At 40.9% G+C, this 19,422-nt stretch overlaps 1 protein-coding gene across 1 annotated transcript; it reads right to left on the minus strand.

The window, feature by feature from the left end:
* Positions 1-9,034: 9,034 nt before the first annotated feature.
* Positions 9,035-9,769, minus strand: LOC121135707 (60S ribosomal protein L13-like). Its single transcript, XM_040734850.1, has one exon. It carries the CDS (start codon positions 9,714-9,716, stop codon positions 9,081-9,083), a length of 636 nt encoding a protein of 211 aa, XP_040590784.1. The 5' UTR covers positions 9,717-9,769; the 3' UTR covers positions 9,035-9,080.
* Positions 9,770-19,422: the final 9,653 nt, after the last annotated feature.

The raw sequence follows: 19,422 nt of genomic DNA on the forward strand, positions 1-19,422 counted from the left end.
CCTTGAAATTTGGTCTTTAATAGTTACACATAGTGTGGCATTCTAGTCTCCTTAAAATACATTCCAGAATTCTCCAGGATCATCCTTACCCATTTCCTTTTGTTCCCTTAGCCTCCTTCTTATCTCAGGCATAATAATATTATCATTGTATTGTAAAGTCAAGTTCTTGCCTCTGCCTAAAATCTACTTATTCTGTATTTCTGGAAATTAATACTCATTCATTCATTCAATAAATATCCACAGAACCTAAAACTGGAGCTTTATTCTATAGTAGAGAACAAGGCAGAAAAACCATTAGCTTCACAGAACCTACATAATCTGCCAAAATATCAGTCCAGATACTCTGAATCACCCCTGTCAACTGTTAGGTCAACATGACACAGATTTTGTAACAGCAAGTTGGTTTTCAGTGTCAGTTTCTGCATTAGGATAGAAGAAGTTAAAGGACAATCATAACTTCAAAATCCTAATGCAATGCACTTTAATTCAGCAACTATCATCTGTCCCACATGGTTATAAGGAGGCTCCCTCTGGACAAACACTTCTACAATAATGGAGGCAGAAAGAAATATTTGGTGATTAGAACAGTGGTTCTTACAATTCCTACCAACAAGTGACACACTACATCTGATTGTCATTCTTTGGCTAGAGCAAGTCATGGGCTTCACACTTTTGGATATGGGAATATACTTGGGAGAAAGTGTACCAGAATATTTGTTAGTATACCTAATGCTATCTGTACTAAGCATCCTCCTTTCAGCAGCTGAGCATGAGTGTTATAACTCTGCCTTTTAGAGATCACAGGCAGGAATCCCTTAAATCCTTATCTTGCGTCTGAGACAGCTGCTTTTACAAGATCTGATGCTTCAAGCTACATTCTAGTGTCTGGGTTTAGGCATAGTTGGATCCCTTCATGGAAGATAAAGCTGAAATGCAATTCATGAATCAAGGTAGAAAGTTTTTGTGGGCATGAAGGACTTACTTGAATTGGATCACACAGGTCTGTCTGACCAAAGATTATGGGCAGTTTAATTTATTTGAATAGTAACTTGGAGCTCCTGAAATGTTTTCTGGACATCAGCTATGTAAAAGGCTTTGAAACTGAAAACAAAGCCATCTGATCTCTGTCTGTCTCTCTCCCCTTGCCTGATAGTGTCTCACCACACATGTAGATAGCTGAGACTCTTATGACCTAAAGGGAGTTTTGCACATGGTCTTCCTTGTCTAGAATGTCTCCTCTTTGATGGCCATGGGGCTACCCCCTTTACAGCATTAGAACCTCAGTTTAAATATCACCATTTAAAAAAAATTCTTCCCATTTACCGTTCTTTCTATATTCCCCAGGACAAGAAATTGTCAGTCTGTAGGCCCGACACTTCTCTCTGTATATCCAGGTTTACTCCTTATTCCTTTAAAGTCATCTGTAATGTGCAGACTTCCCGGTACCTGCCTGGGTCCTGTAGCAGTCTCAGCCCCCAAATAACACACAAAACACTATATTAATTATGAAGCTGTTGGCTGTTTGCTTGGTTTCTTATTGGCTAGCTCTGACTTACGTATTAACTTGTAACTGCTAATCTGAGTATTTCCACGTGGTCTTCTCTTATCGGAGAAAGGGTCCATACCTCTTACTCCTCTGGTGTCGCACATTGTGACTGACTGTGCCTCTGTTTCCCAGAATCCTCCCCGACTCCTAGTCCCACCTATCTTGCTTCCCTATTGGCCAACAGTGCTTTATTTAACCAACCCAAAGACAACATATGCACAGAAGGACTTCTCCCATCAGGCATCTATGGGTACTCTTACACTAGGTCTGGGAGGTTGTTTTATTTTGCCACATGCCGTATGGCTCAAGAACAAAAGAGTTCACTGTAGCTTCCCACAGTAAATATTTGCTGGACCCTGTTCTGGGGATACTCTGTATAAATCAGTTATGTTTTCCTCATGATACTGCTCTTTGGCTGTGTTGTTGATATGCAATTGATACTTCAACTTCTCTTTCCCCACTGGAATGTCCCCATCAGAAGGGATCTGGATCCTGGCTCCTTCCTAGCTTATAAATATAACTAGAACATTTAGAGACATTCAAAAAGACATTTTGTTTGAGTGATTAAATGAGTAGATGTTATACACATAGTGTGAACAAATCTGAGTGGATAACCTCTTGAGCCAAACAACCTGCCCAGTGTATACCTGATGGGGAAGTTCTGTGTATATGTCAATAAAGCACTGTTGGCCAATAGGGAAGCAAGATAGGTGGGACTAGGAGTCAAGCAGAATTCTGGGAAGGAGAAACACAGGGAGTCATCATGTAGCCCGCCAGAGAAGTAAGATGTCCGTCCGGTAAGAGAAATACTTAGATGGGCTAAATACTTAATTCAGAGCTAGCCAGTAAGAAACACTACAATGTGGCAGAGCCCAGGCGACTGGTGGGTAAAAACCAAAGCGGCTGGCAAGGAAAAGGCTTCTCTCTACATATACCAGTATGGGGAGGAAAGAATGAAGGTCGTAGGTGGGTGTATTATTTTTTGTTGTAGTTGGAATGTGAAATTCCCACCATAAGCTCATGTGTTTAAACACTTGGTCTTCAGGAGGTGGAGCTTGCTGGAGGAAATGGGTCACTTGTGATGGGCATTGAGGATTTATAGTTGATCTCCCACTTTCTGTTCATACTCTGTTTCTAGAGAGCAGATTCAGTGTGACCAAACAACCTCTTGTTCCTGACATTCTGTCTTCTGTGCCTACAGACATGTCTTTCCTACCACGATGAACTGTATCTCTTTGTAAGCAAAAATAATCCCTTTCTCCAGTAAGTTGCTTTTCTAATAATTAAGACATTCATCTTTAGGTTCTGTTACTCAAAATGAATAGCTACTTCTCCTTCTACCAACTAGAACATGTCTTGGTCTGCTTTGGACTATAACAGAAAACCTGAGGCTGGGCAATCTAAAAATAACAGAGATGCATTTCTCGCTGTTTTGGAGACTAGGAAGTTCGAGATCAAGTTGCCAACTACTGAAGGACCAGGATCTACTTCTATGATGTTGTCTTGAACTGAAAGGGATGCTGCTTGTCTCAGCAAAAGAGGCAAGAAAGAAAGGGAGAGAGGCAGAGTGGGGGCATGAGAATGAACTGTTTTGTAGATAAACCTCTCCTGAGATAATTAACCTATTCACACCATAATCACATAACTAATTTCACCTTCAACTTTTATTAGACTACCTCCCAAATACTGTTGGATTAGGGATCATTTTACATACATTCAATCCAGCACACCAGGAAAACTAAAGTACAATAAATCAGCCACATAGCCTGGTTTAGGATTTGGCAGTCTGATACTGGCAGCATACTTGTTTAATAATAAGGACCTCAACCTTCCATAATGGCTCCACATAACAAAGCAAAAGGGAAATGAATTTCTGGAGAGATGGCTCAGTCATTAAGAGCCTTGGCTGCTCTTCCAGGGGCCATTGGTTCAATTCCCAGGACCCACAGAGTGGCTCACATGCCATCTGTAACTCCAGTCCCAGGGGATCCTACGCCCTCTTCTGGACTCCATGGGCGCTGTAAGTACATGTTGCAAAGACATACATCCAGACAAACACTCATATATTAAATAAAATAAAAACAAATAAAATACCCCAAAGAAATAAATTGAACTGACTCAGGCCACAGCAGTCTAAGTGACCAAATCATTCCATATCCAGTGCTTTATGAGAAAACTACTGTCCATACCCTCCTCTAGCATCATTGACATTGTCAGCTAATATAATGCTCTACCATCCCTGAGAGAGATGTTTTGGTTGGAAGCCCCAACCACTCATATAGTGTTTACCTGGTACAAATGGTGTTTTCTAAAAAATGTAAGCCAGTTTTCCTGAAATTGTACTTTGATGAGTAAGTCAATAATTTCAGCTTCCAGGTTCAAGCAGTGATTTTGAAGAGAGAAGATTCAGGAGGTGAGTGAAAGTTGTTTGGAGAGTAAAAAGAAAGCAATTGGGTTGTGTTGGATAGTTTTAACTGCTTGCTAGATGTAGAGAAGAGGGTAAAATGGGGCCTCTCCACAGGGCTCCCAGTAATGAAATGTGTGGCAAAGAGACTCTGGACAAACAGTAACCATTACTGAGTTCCTGCTTTTCTTCACCAGCTGCACCCAGAACTCCAGTTTGCACTTCAGGTGTCACTTCTGACATTCCTTCTTCATTCTGCCTCCGCCCTAGCATCACTGCAGCACCTCCTGGACCTGCCACCATCAACTCACACTTGAACTAATGCATTTGCTCCCTCATTGTTTATCCTGTGTCTGTTCTCGCTGTAGTAGGTTCAAATATTCACTTTTCTAACCTCAGCTAGAGTGAGCTTCTTAAACAAAAGGCAATGGTGAAACCTTCTGATATCCTTGGCATGGCCCATGAGACCCAAATAATCTATGTCTGTGAGTGATCAAATACCAGAGGTAGTGATCCCTTGTGTTATGCATTTTTATGTCCAACCCACACAGATTCATATGCTGAAACTTCACCCCCAGTGCAAACCAACCAAGAGGTGAGGTCTCTGTGAGATGATTAAGTCACGAGGGCTCCACATTCAGAATTGGGATCCATGCTTTATAAAAGGGACATGGGAGGTTACAGCAGCAAGATATCATCAGCAAAGCAGAGAGAAGGACCATATCACACATGAGATGAACTGGCACCTTGACTTTAAACGTGCCAGCCTGCAAACTTGTGAGCAATATATCTCCAGTGCTTATAATGTCTTGACTCTAAGGTATTTGTCTACAGCCACAGAAATGAACCGAGACAGCCAGCATAGTCTCTGAGCTCATCTCCTCAATTTTTACTCTAGGCTCCCTAAGCTCGTTGTGATATCTTCAACCCACAGAGTGTGTCCCTCCTAAGAGTCCTTATGGTAATCCATTCTTCCTGGATCATTTTTGTAAATCTTTCCTGCTTTTGGTGCTTCTGGTCACTCTGGGTTCTGCTTATCCATCCCCTTTTCAGAGAGATCATCTGACCACTTATCCACAAGAGTTCCCACTCAACTGCTTTCTTTTATATTCTTTTGCATTACTTTCTTCACTACACTTATCTCTCTATAAAATATCCTATTTCATTTTTTCTGAACTTGCTTCTTATGGATTTTGCCTTATCCAACACTTCAGCTCCAATGGTCTTACAATCCACCCAGTGCAATGTAGGCACTTAAGAAATAGCTACTGAATGTCTGAACACTGCTTACTCAAAATGGTAAATTTTTTGGATACCTATGCAAATGTTGGTTATTGATTCATTTGCTTGTTCAGTGCTCCTCGCTGCCATTCAGTCTGCTAGACACTTCAGGTAGAGACAGGAGGATGTACTCTTGCCTCCATGTCACTTGAACTTTGAAGAAGCGACAGATTTCCCCTTGATTAGGCAAAAGTTTCAGACCAGCAAGTACCAGAGCAGAGCTATGAACAACAATGTAGTTTGAAGGAGACTGGGGTAGGGAGTAGGTCTTTATATCCCATGATGTAGCAGTCATTTCTCAGAAGATGGAGCCTTTGACTTGGGTTTTAAAGGATAATGTATGATTACTGTAAAGTGGGCTTGGAGAGATGGGATATCAAGTTTAAAATTAAATTTAGCTGAAGTAAAAAATGATATAGAAAGATATATATACATATATATATATAGACACACAATGAAAACCCTAAGATAAACCCCTTTGTACTATCAGATTCCAGTGGCTTAATGCAAAGGCTTAGGAATTTGACTGAACTAATATCTGAATGTGACCTCTGACCTTGCCTTCCAGACAAGCCTGGAGTTAGCCTGTTTTCATTCAGGTCAAGACATGGGGGGAAGGAACTGATCTTCCTGACTCTCAGGAATAAACTGAAATAAAGACCGTAGCATTTAGCAGATGCTCAGGACCTGCCTGCTATTGGTCCAAATATGGCCCTTATCTGTAGAGTCCTCCCTAAAATAATCTAAGCATTATAAACAGAAACTAATTTCTCACTCTTTGGGATACTATGATACCCAAACTCAGAATCCCAGGAGTTCAGGGAAGGGAGGGAAAGAGATGCCACAGACATAATTGTGCTTATTTGCAGAAAGAACCTTGTCAAGAAGCAAAATTGCTCCAGCAAGGGATCTCTGACTCTGATCTCATTTGCTTGCACACACCAAGGTAGTATAATAACTAGAAACTCAAGTGTGGGTTTCTTTCCTTCTTTGTTGTTCTCTTTTTAGTGTGTGGCACTCAGAAGTTGCTTAGGGTGTGTGTGAGGGAGGCTGAGGGTTGAACTGGCTAGATTTTAAATTTATTTCCAGTTCACAAACTTTGTGTCCTTGAATTTGACAGTATTTTTTGTACTTTAACGAATCATCCCTGTCAAGCCTCAGCCATTTCAGGTGACACAGCCTGAAAAAGAAAGTTGAAGAACATATCTTCTAGTCAGTTAACTGTGGCAAGGTTTTGAAGAAGGAGAAAGGGTTCTTTTTGTAAGTGTGGAATGTTCCACCTCCTCATCTGTGAAATAGGAGAAGGGGAGGCCCTTCACTATTCAACACATCTGAGCTTCTTTTAATGTAGTCAACTTTGTGAGGCTGCTGAACTAACTCCTATCTTCCCCACAGATGGCATTTCTGCCTCTGTAGAGAGAACATGGTGGGAGAGATTAGAGGGAGGAAAGTCAGACAGGGTTGAGGAAAGACTTCCCACTCATCTCTGAAAGGCAGTGGTGTTTAGTCCATCTATACTTTCCCGATGTCCCAGACTTTTTGGAGTTCTCTTTCTTTAGAAATGCACCCCACTATTCATCCACTGAGATCTCAGACAGAGGGAGATCTCAGACGAGAGAGTCAAAATGTCATGCTGTTAATTATGTGGTACAAAGAATAAAAAGGTGAGAGGTAGATCACTCAAGGGCAGCAGCCAGAGGATGTTATGTTACAAGTAAGACTTAGGCACCACCACTTTCAGAATGCTATGTCCTTGACTATGTACACAGATTCCACATCTTGGCAGTCAGCCAAAAGCTTGTCTACAGATGTATTTCTCTACCTTGCCTGACATGAAACCTGCCAGCAACCAATTCTCCATACCTGCTTTTTAAATCTTTTCTTTCTCCTCTTGATTCAAAAAGGTAAGCTGTCTACAGACTGGTTCTTTGAATTTCCTCCCATTCTACCAAATATAGAAGTTGCAGTCTTGCTCCATAAGTCCAAGAGTGATGGTGCTTTGAAGATAGAATTTGGGGAAGAAACTGGAGTTAGATGATGGAGCAGCTAACATATTCTTATGAGAAGAATAGGTGACCAGAGTGCCCCCCTCTCTGTATATAACCTCATCCTTATCCTTAACTCTACTCCCCCCACTCTCTTCCTCTGTACCATATAAGAACACACCAAGAAGAGAGAATATGGTGGCATCTTGATCTTAGATTTCACACTTTAAATCCATGTCTTATTCCAGTCACTCAGGCTAGAATTTGAAACAGGCTAAAAGAAGGTACCAGTGCTGCCCAGTTTGTGATTTCCATGAAAGTGAGTCTGACATATCCTTGGAAACTCCTTTGTCTAGTTCATGTTGGAACAGCATGGGGGACACAATCAAAGCTAATTAAACAGGTGAGGAGACACAAACATCCTCACTGCTATCTTCCCCAGGTTGTTCCTGTTGTTTGTTTGTTTGTTTGTTTATTTACTTTGGCCTCACATAAGCGTGAAAATGTTAGCATACATGTGACTACAAAGCAAGGAAGATCAGGCTGATTGCGGATAAACCATTAAACCCCCCCCCCGCCCCCCACACAAATCAGGAAATAGGAGTACAGCCATCGAGAACTTCATGTCCTTTACAATAGCCACAAACAGCATAAAATACCTTGGGGTAACACTAACCAAATAAGTGAAAGACTTATATCGCAAGAACTTGACTCATTAAAGAAAGAAATTAAAGAAGACAACAGAAAATGGAAAGATCTTCCATGCTCTTGGATAGGTAGGATGAACATAGTAAAAATGGCAATCTTGCAAAAGTAATCTACAGATTCAATGCAATCCCCATTGAAATCCCAGCACAATTCTTCACAGACCTTGAAAGAACAATTCTCAACTTTATATGGAAAAACAAAAGACCCAGGATAGCCAAAACAACCCTGTTCAACAAGGCAACATCCAGAGGCACCACAATCCCTGACTTCAAGCTGTATTACAGAGCTATAGTCCTGAAAACAGCTTGGTATTGGCACAAAAATAGACAGAGAGACCAATGGAATCGAATTGAACACTTTGACATTAACCCATACACATATGAACACCTGATCTTTCACAAAGAATCTAAAATTATACAATGGAAAAAAGAAAACATCTTCATCAAATGATGCTGGCATAACTGGAGGCTGACATGTAGAAGATTGCAGATAGATCCATGTCTATCGCCATGCACAAAACTTAAGTCCAAATGGATCAAAGATCTCAACATAAATCCAGCCACACTGAACCTCTTAGAAGAGAAAGTGGGTGGTACCCTTGAATGAATTGGTACAGGAGACTGCTTTCTGAACATAACTCCAGTAGCCCAGACAATTGATAAATGAGATCCACAATTAATAAATGGGACCTCCTGAAACTGAGAAGCTTCTGTAAGGCAAAGGACATAGTCAGCAAGACAAAAAGGCATCTCATAGATTGGGAAAAGATATTCACTAACCACACATCTGACAGAGGGCTGATCTCCAAAATTGACAAAGAACTTAAGAAGCAAGTCTCCAAAACACCAAAGGATCCAATTAAAATTTGGGGTACAGAACTAAATAGAGAATTCTCAGTAGAGGAGTCTAAAATGGCTGAGAGACACTTAAGAAAGTGCTCAACATCCCTATCCATCTGGGAAATGCAAATCAAAACAACTATGAGATACCATCTCACTCCTGTCAAAAAGGCTAAAATCAAAAACTTCAATGGCAGTTTATGCTGAAGAGGATGTGGAGAGAGGGGAACACTCCTTCACTGCTGGTGGGAGTGACAGCTCGTACAGCCACTTTTTTTTTGATATGGAAAACTTTATTGCAATACCCCAATAACACATCACTTTTTCTTTTCAACATCCTGCTCTGCAGCTTCCTTTGCTCTTTTTGCTCGGATGCCAAAGAGCCGGGCATTGGCCCGGGCCATGCGAAGACTGGCAAAAGCCTTGAAGTTTTTCTCTTCTTCTGTGATAACTCTGGCTTTCACCTTTTTGTAGACATTCCGGATGGGCATCACAGGTCCCGTTAGCTGGGTGGCCAGTTTAAGCTCTTCAGCAGAACTATCTCCCTTCTTTGGAGCAGACGGCTTCCTGGGGAAGAGGATGAGCTTGGAGCGGTACTCCTTCAGGCGCTGCACATTGGCCTGTAGTGATTCTGTGGATTTGTTTCGCCTCCTTGGGTCCACTGAGATGCCGATGGTGCGCGCCACTTTCTTAAGGATACCGGCCACCCTGAGTTCTTCCAGGCTGAAGCCCCAGCCAGCTCGGACCTTGGTGTGGTATCTCACCGTCAGGCACCTCACTATAGGCCTGATGGGGCCGGACGCGGGGCGAGGGGCGATGCGGCGCGCTTTCGCCTGCCGGGCCTTGCGTCTGCGGATCTTGCGTGCCGCCTGGTTGAACCAAGTGTCCACTCGCCGCTGCCAGTCCTTGTGGAAGTGGGGCTTCAGGATCATGCCATTCCGGCTGGGCGCCATGGCTGCCTCCCGCGCAGGAGAACGGCCGAGCGGAAAAGACCGAGCTGCGCAAAGCACCCTGGGGTTGTAGAGAGTCTCTCATACAGCCACTTTGAAAATCAGTATGGAGATTTCTCATGAAAATGGGAATCAGTCTACCACAAGAGCCAGCAATTCCACTCTTAGCCATATACCCAAAAGATGCACATTCATACAACAAGGATGTCTCTTCCACTATGTTCATAGCAGCATTATTTGTAATAGCCAGAACCTGGAAGCAACCTAGATGCCCCTCAACTGAAGAGTGGATAGAGAAAATGTGGTACATTTACACAATCAAGTACTACTCAGCGGGGGAAAACAACGGAATCTTGAAATTTTCAGGCAAAAGGATGGCACTAGAAGAAACCATCCTGACAGAGGTAACCCATTCACAAAAAGCAAACATGGTATGTGCTCACTCATATACAGATTTTAGACATGAATCAGGGGAGTACCAGTATATAGTCCCAGTGCCAGAGAGTCTGGGAAACAGAATCTTCATCCAGGGACTGATGGAAGCAGAGCCAGATACCCACAGCTAAACACTAAACTGAACTCCTGGAATCCAGTGACCAAAAGGGAAAACTGATGAGCAAAGTTGTAAAGACTGGGCTGGTTTAACTCACAGAAACAGTTGACCTGAGCAAGGGGGAGCTTTTCGACCCTAGATTGATGGCTGTGTGGAAAGCATGGGACTGACCCAGATGCCCTGAGTGTGGTTGTCAGTGAGGTGGCCTAGGTAATCTGGGGCCTTGCATAGTATTTGTCCCTGGTGTACAAACAGACTTTGAGTGTCCATCCCACAATGAGGGATGCTCTCTCAGCCTGGACTCTTGTGGGAGGCCCTAGGCCCTGCCCTGGATGAAATGACAGGCTCTGGAGGTCCACCATGGAGGGCCTCACCCTCCCTGGGGATTGTAATGGAGATTGGGTGGGGGACTGGGGAGCCTGGGAGCTGGGATTGACATGTAAAACAAGATTGTTTCTAACTTAAAGAAAAAAAAAAAGAACTTCATGTCCTTCTGATGCTTCTATTTGCTCAACTCCTGGATCACTCTTTCCATTGACTTTGTGGATTTTATATGAACTTTCCTTACCTTCTTTGATCCCTTTTATTTTTATATTTCTTGAGATTATAATACAAATAATTAACATTATTTTCCTCTTGCCTTCTTCCCATTCCTCACTCCAACACCACCCACATACCTCTTCTTGCTCTCTTCTAAATTAATGGACTCTTATTGGCTGTTGTTTTACACACACACACACACACACACACACACACACACACACACCTAGATACATAAATGCAATCCCTACAGAACTTTATTTTTAAGATACAGATGAGGCAATTTTTGTTTAGTTTTTATATTTTGTTTCAAGTTTTTACAATATAGCTCTAGTTGACTTAAAAGTCTCTGTGAAGACCAGGCTGCCTTTTGAGTTGTGGTGATCCTCCTACTTTGTTTTCCTAGTATTATAGGTGTATGACTAGAGATGAACTTTTAGCATGCCATCATAAACAGATAGCTCTGTGACATGTTCCTTTAACTATTTCTTTTGTTTATATTAATCTTCAGCACTTAACATACAGAACACTTCACATGAAATTCTAGATTTCTGAGTTCTCTAGAAATATTACAAGGTCTAGAAACACTGAGTCATCACAACCAGAAAGAACTGTTCATGGTCTACCTTTTAGATGTGGGTGTATACTGTCTGGTTGCAGGGTTCTTCTCATTTCTCTGCTGTTTATCCCATTTTGACTTCATTAAGGTCATTGTCTCCCAGGGTAATCACTGAGTTTGGACTCCTGCTTTCAGTTCCTTGGCCTGTGGTCTAAGATTTCCATTAGAAAGCCTTTTAGCTACATTTTCACAAAGTTGCTCTAGAGAACATTTCCAAGTTCTTAGTTGTTGGTTCTTTTCAGATTCCACCCTGTAGCTCAATAAGTCTCCTCTCTCCCACTCTTTTGAATTGAAGCCTTTCTATTACCACAACAACCCATTGAAATATCAACACCATTAATACATCATTAATATAGATTAATAAGTTAATATGTGGATGCAATAGATTTATAAATTATAGGACAATATACAGTAATGAGAATGAACCATCCTCACACCACTCTGATATTAAGAACTCTATTGATGCATGATGCATGTGGTTGAACGTGATTTATTGTATTCATGTGGCATTGACTATATGTGAGGCATTGTTCTCTGTGGTATACATGTGTCAATACTTTCAATTCTTTTAAATGGCATTTAATCGTGAAGGTTTTGGAACATTTCCTAATCAGCATTGAGAGCTTGCTTTCCCTGAAACATTCTGACTTGGAGCAAGCATTTTTTAATGATATCACAATGCCAACTGTTTATGTATGTTTCACACAGACTGCTGAAGACTCTAACAAGCTTTCTAAGAAACACAGTTATGAGGATCTGTGGTGGATTGGTTGAAAATTTCCCCAAAGGCTCATGTGTTTGAACACTTTGTCCCCAGTTGGTAGCACTGTTTGGGAAGATTTTAGACTCTTTAGGAGGTAGAAATGTGCTGGAAGAAGTATGTCACAGCAGGGGGTGTGGCCTTTGGGTGTTTATGACCTGGTCTTCTGTCTTGTTTTCTATGTATGGATAAAAATGTGATCAACCAGCTTCCTGCTTCTGCTACTGCACTTTCTCTATCATAATATTTTTGCCATGCCTTCCCTACCGTAATAGACTCTCTGCAATTGTAATCCAAATATAACTTTTCTTCCATAGGTTGATTTTTTTTGGCAGGGTGCTTAATCACAGCAACAGAAAAGTAACTAATACAGAGTCTCTTCATTGAAGGTCCAAAGAAGATACTAAAATACCCTGAGAAGGCTCAGGATTTGGGTAGTTTCTTTTAGTATTCTACTTCAATTGTTATCCTTTATTATCTTTCTCTTGTGACTGGATTCTTTGTGTTATTAATTCAAGAGGTCAAGACATGGCAAGGCATTTCTACCTTTGATGTTTCTCACTAGGATCATGGGGCTTCTTTTTGTTTTATGAGTACAAAGAGTCACATGAAGGACATGAAAGGAAAAAGGAAGCATTTTACATTGGAGTCATGTATGTCTGGCACTTGACATCCATTATTTCATACTACCTTGTTCAGATGGACTTTTTTTTCTTTTTGGATGAGTAAAGAAAGATGGAATTATATATTGAAGCACATAGAATTAGGAAAGTTAGACTGGAGTTTGAACCTATGTGGATCTAATTTTAAAGTTCATTTTTCCTCACCTATTTGTTACCATGCTATATTATATAATGATAATAATTTTCATGGAAAGGGTAGCCATCACATGATTTTCCCAGAAGAATTAAGAATTCTCTGATGAAAATGCTCTGATTCCTTTCTTATGAGAATCACTGAAGATCATATTACAAGTGGATTGATTTATGAGAATATTCACTCTATATCGTTATCCTGCCCTTGAAAGGGGGTAGTCTAACTTAGAGTCATGAAAATAGAATATCTTTGAAGTACATTTCCAGAGAGTCAATATAAAGGTGGAACCATAATGCATTCTAAATCAATATAGAGGAGGAAACATTGTATTCCTTTGTAACACATGCTATGGAGAATATCTAAATGGTTGGAGGCCCCGATAGTACCCTTCACAGACCATCATCTATTTTGTAGTTTTTCTGAAGACTTGATTTTAGAGCATTTTTTGATCCCCAGAATCATGAAGAGTACAGAACACAGAGTTCCCATACATGACATATTCTGTTTCCTCTATTATTAATATCTTATGTTATTCCAGAAAATTCATCTCTATTAATGAACCATAATGATACATTATTATTATTACTAGCTAATGTCAATGTGTTAATTTTCCCATTTCTGTTAAGGATCCCATCCTGGACACCACATCATGTTTTCTCCGAGTTCTCCAAGTTTTGATGACTTTGACAGTTTGGAGAAGTACTAGGTAATTATATTGTAAATATTGCTGTGATTGTTAATTTTGACCATCAATTTTCCTGGAGCTAGAACCAGTTGAAGACAAGGGATGTGCACTACTGTGGTATTCAAATTAAGAAGACCCACCTTGGATGTGGGTGCTGTCTTCTGGTGTGGCCCAGTTAAAAAGAGGTAGAAGGAAGGGCTTTGATTTTAGTTGTCTCTCTTCATTCTCCTTGGAGAGTTCATCCATAGCATTCCTTTTCTAATTCAGGAATACAGCCTTTTCTGGCTTCCAAAGAGGACTGCAGACCAGGGTCTTTCCTTTAGGTCTTCAACATTCAATTTGGACTGCAATACATCCAGCCATGTGCATTAAAAAGCTACTAGGTTAACAACTTTTCTAGTATCAATACAGCTATTGCTGGACTACCCAGACTGTATCAGATTGGCTTATAATTTAATAAATCCCATTTAAACATATATTCTTTTTCTATTCCTTTAGAGAACCATGACTAATACAATTACTCAACTAGTATTTTTTGATTTTTATTTCATGGTAAATCTGGGATTATGAGTTTGGGAGATAATCAGAAAGTTACACCATTTTATCATATGGCATCAAAGGTCCATATTATAAGTGTGAACTACCACTGTTGCTGTTGCCTTGGTGACCTGGGTACTTGTCTGATTTTTCCACTGTCACATTGCCACGCCCGCTGTGCAGCCTGTATCCGAGAATGTGGCTAGGGTGTCGGGATTGGCGACACAGAGACCAGAAGGTTCCTCAAGAAGGCTCTCTCTATTCCTACTCTGGCTGGTTATTATATACCCTGACACCAGAGGTGGAGGTGGGTGGGTCTGAAGACAAGGTTAGTCTTTGGAAAAGGTTGAGGACAGAGCAGTTCCAGTGGGCACGCCCTTTTCAGGAACTTATTCCCCCGGGCATTGTATTGGTTTTAGTAAACATGTTTTTAGTAAACATTGTCTTACAGCTGCCTGGTCCCAGGCTGATGAGGAAGTGGGTCTCTGGCCAAGGTCTGTTGTCCCCCTATCACATTATTCCTGCTTTCCATATTGTGTACTTTGGAAAAGGGTTATTTCACAGAGTTCACCCTTACCTAGTAGGGAGCTATGCTTCAAAGAAGGTGGAATGTCTGTACATTGCTTCAAAGCCTCTTGCATGGTACATTTGCCCCCTACACCATTCATTCATTCATTCTGTCATTTTTTCTTCATATGATATGAAATCAAGGAAATGGATTTTATATTTTAATGTATAATTTAATATTAGTCTATGAATGTCGCTTTGGCCACTGGTGGCTATTTAACTTTGTTTCTCCATCCTTTTGAATAAATACTCATCACTGTGGCTGGGTTTGGATTTGGGAGCCATCTATTTGTGTATGGATTATTACCAGTGCACAAGTTTCTACTTTTCATGATTGCTTCTGAATTGCTCAGCTCTATACCTACACTTCTGATGCTCTGTTACGTCACTTGGCAACTCTGTATCGCCTCATGAACACTATGCTTGTTTTCCTGGTTCTTCAGTCACCAGTTGGCCCATAGGAGTCTGGGGTACTGTTTCTCTCCCATCCCTATCCACCCCCACCCATGTCCCCATTTGAATGTTGTCTCTATGTAGCTTGACTATGTCACTGAGCTGAAAGCTACAATAACAGCTCCCACCACATTTTTCTTCCACTCTATCACACTCCTCAACAGAGATATATCCATTTGCTTTCTCACCACCCACACAGTCCTCCTTTTGCTCTTATCTATCTCTAGCACTCTACTGCAATGTCTTATGAGCAGGTCTCCAGAGATCTTCACTTTTTTGCATCCATCAATCCAACAGTACTTATGTTGCTTTGTCTCACAGGTTTTCAGCAAAATTCCCCTTCCTTTGGCTCTTGAGGCCTAGTTTCTCCTGATGTTTCTTTCACCTCCCTGAAGGCTCCACCCTAATCCTCCTGTCTCAGAGTAGAAATGTCATTACTCCAAAGGTGATTATGAACTAACTTAGTCCTTCTCCCAGTCAACCTTTTCCCTTCAGCCTTATAACTACAGAGTCTTGAACAGAGTTTTACAAATCCCAGTTGTTGTTTTGGAAGGTTAATTAGAATCAGAGTTAGTGGAGACTTTGGAAGAAAATTGCTGGAGATACAGGCTCATAGGAGAAAGACTGAATACACTGGAAACTACTGTGCCACCATCACAAGCAAGCTCAGGTGAGGCAAAAGACCATGGAGTAGAAATCACATGCAAAGGTGAAGATATACATCTGACAGGTCTCTCCAAGTTCCTTGAACACTAGTCAACAGATCTGCTTTATTATCCTGCTGGTTTGGTGTTGAGAATCCCTGAAGCCTCAAAGCCACTGGGGGATCATCCCTGTGAGAAGTGCAGAATGAAACTCAAGATAATTTCATCTTTCCAAGAACTGGGTCAAAATCTTCCAGAGACTGACCTCATGGTTTACTTTTCATACACATTTAAACACAGTAGAACCTATGACATTTTCAATAAGAATAAATTCTTATTGAATATGATAAACAAAGCTCAGGGCTTGGCCTAAAGGATGGATCCATAATAAGCATAAGGATAGATTTACTGGTAGAGGATGCAAAATGCATGGGACCTCATTCATAGGGATATGCTCTATTCAGTGCAGGATTAGGGCCTAAACAAAGCTCAGGCTATTGGGGGGATTTGGGAAGAGGCTGGCTCCTAATAGAATAGCAAAGAATCACCAGGTTGTTTTACCACTCTCACCCCAGTATTCCAGGTGACTAGGCATCATTCATTTCCTTCTATTGTAGAAAATAGGCCTGTGTGATTGACAAACCTGGTTTCTCTGATGCCTATTCTAGGCTGTGCTTCCTACAGTTTGGATTTTAGATTTGCATTCTTCAGCTCTCAAATGAAAGACTGTTTGCCTAATTTATAATGGGGACACACAAGCAGCAGGAAGGAGGAACTGAAGTCCAATGCCAGCAAGTGTGTGGGTGCCACTGACAAAGAGGATCTGGTGTTGCTCTGGATGGATTCACAGTTTGCCTCCTTGTTGAGAAAGTCCTGTGTATATGTCAATAAAGCACTGTCAGCCAATAGGGAAGCAAGATAGGTGGGACTAGGAGTCGAGGAGGACTCTGGGTAGCAGAAACACAGGAAGTCAAGATGTAACCGCCATGGGGTAGGAAGCCCAGAAATTTCTTGGGTAAGAGAAATACTTAGATTAACAATTATGGGGTAAATACTTAAGTCAGAGCTAGTCAGTAAGAAACAAGCAAGGCCAACAGCTTCATAATTAATATAGCCTCCTGTGTGTTCATTTGGCACTGATGAGGCTCTGGAACCAGTGTGGCGGGAAGGCTTCTCTTTACACCTCCTCATGACCTGGGCTGCATCCCCAAGGTGATACAGAGAATGCCACTCAGTCTTAGAGTTTAAGTCGGTGATCTTATAGAAAAACCAAGAGTCACAGAAGAATGGAAAAATAGGCATGGACATATTCTGTTCCAGTTTATAACAAAGTGGACCCTTCACATGATAAAATAATAAACCTGACTTTAACTCCATTAAGTCCCAATATGAATAAGAAAAAGATGACTTATGGGCATTTGGAAAAAATAAATCACTTGAAGATAACATGGACTCCCAATAACTTGTAGGTAATGTGGCTTTACAGCCTTTCTTTTAAAAATAAGTTTGTGTGATTGCCAGATAATAAAATGCTTTAGTTTCAACACCACTGATAATACTAGTAAAACTCACGAGTAAAGACCCTATGTATCTGATTTATAATGGTTTCCCTGCGCTCAAAACAGTGGATGACATACAATGGGTTATCAATACATAGTGCTTGATTAATTGCTCATATATGTTGAACACTGTGTGTCAGACAAAAATGTGAAAATAAAACTGATCACAGTTAAACATAATGGTACCAAAACTTTCAAAGCAAACTGTAAGAAGCATCATACAAACGTACTCTCTTCACAACACTAAATCTATGGGCTAAGCTGTGTCCCTAAGTCAAACTTCATATGTCATTTTGACATTGAATTTATTGTGGCACTATGTAGATATGGAAATCTTTTGTTGTGTGTGTGTGGTTTTATGAGACAGGGTTTCTCTGTATTGTTTTGGAGGCTGTTGGACCATCCCGGCCTCGAACTCACAGAGATCCTTCTGCCTCTGCCTCCTGAGTGCTGGGATTGAAAGCGCGCACCACCACCACCCAGCAGATATGGAAATCTTTAAAGAGGTAGTTAAGGTAAAATGAGGTAATTGGGATGAGCCCTAATCTAATCTGGTGTGTGTCTTTATAAAAACTTGGGAGGCAGACAGAGGTAGACCAACATGACTACACAGGGCCAAGAGTACCACATGCATGGGAAGGTGAGAGTCTCCTGAGGAAATCAAGTTTGTTGACACCAGGACCCTAGATTTCCAGAATTGTAAGAAATTAAGTTTTCTCCTCTAGGTCTTTCAGTCTACTTCATGGCCCTTGTGATCATCAGGTAGTCTGAACCCAGGGTTCTTCTTCCTGTCTATTACATTAGACTAGGCTATGTAACAGCTTGTTTAACTAACAGGTTCTCACGAGCAACATGGCTTCCTAAATTATAAAACATTAATTGTAGTTGGAAGTTTCTGTCCTGCCAGGTCCCACAGCCATGTAGTTCTCAAATAAACACACTGAGGCTTATATTAATTACAAACTGTTTGGCTGACGACACAGGCTTCTTATTGGCTAGCTCTCTCTTAATTATTAACTCATATCTATTAATCTATGTTTCTGCACTTGGTCTTGGCTTACCAGAGAATTCCTGGGCCTCTTTCTTCCTTAGCAGCTACATGATATCTCCCTTGTGACTCCCTCTCTGTGTTCCTCTTCCCAAAATTCTCCTAGTCTGGAATCCCCACCTATACTTCCTGCTTGTTTACATCCTGCCTGTTGTCCATGGACTGAAATAGCTTTATTCATCAACCAATAAGAGAAACATATATTCACAGCATGCAGAAAGAAATCCTCCATCAGTGCCTTGTGTCATTTTACATTTCCTATAGCATTTTACACCTAAAGTTAGTATTTATTCTTTCATATCTTGCTGCAAGTAATCTGTTTTCCCCCAGCTTCAGAAAGTTTGTCTGGGTTTCCATTACTTGCTATTCCAGAAAAGACTTCAGGATGCTAACTAAGTTCTTATAAAGGCCTATGGGGTCTTAGCCATCTTCTTTTACTGTCATCATTTGGCCAATGACACACCAGAGTGATGTAAAGCAAAGATTACCTGTTCATTCAATAAACTCACTGGATTCTACTACGTATGACTGGTCATAGAAATGTAAAAGATTCTGTACCTTAGTGGATAAGTTGTGGACAACAGGGTCTCCTTGCTCTGTAATGAATGTGGTGTTACTGTCTTCTTCAGGGGAGTCAGGGGAGAAGAGCTTATGAAATGAGATGGTGACATGTTAGTGAATGAGAGGACCTTAACTTTTTCCTTGGTTCCACTGAAGACTTTTGACAGGTTCCTTCTTGCTTCTTGGCTGTATGTCTCTCTAGGTCTACCGTTTATTTTGTTGTTGTTTTGTTTTGTTTTTGCTTTTGCTTTAGACAAGTTGTAACTGCAAATTCCTACTTTGACACTTCAATATGTAAGAAACCTTTTGCCAGGTTTAAGCTCAATAATGCTCCTTCCAAGGGTCTTGTAGTAATTCCTTTGATGTA

Source organism: Mesocricetus auratus, unplaced genomic scaffold (genome assembly GCF_017639785.1).
Source record: "Mesocricetus auratus isolate SY011 unplaced genomic scaffold, BCM_Maur_2.0 Super-Scaffold_100041, whole genome shotgun sequence".
In the NCBI taxonomy this organism is placed as follows: Eukaryota; Metazoa; Chordata; class Mammalia; order Rodentia; family Cricetidae; genus Mesocricetus; species Mesocricetus auratus.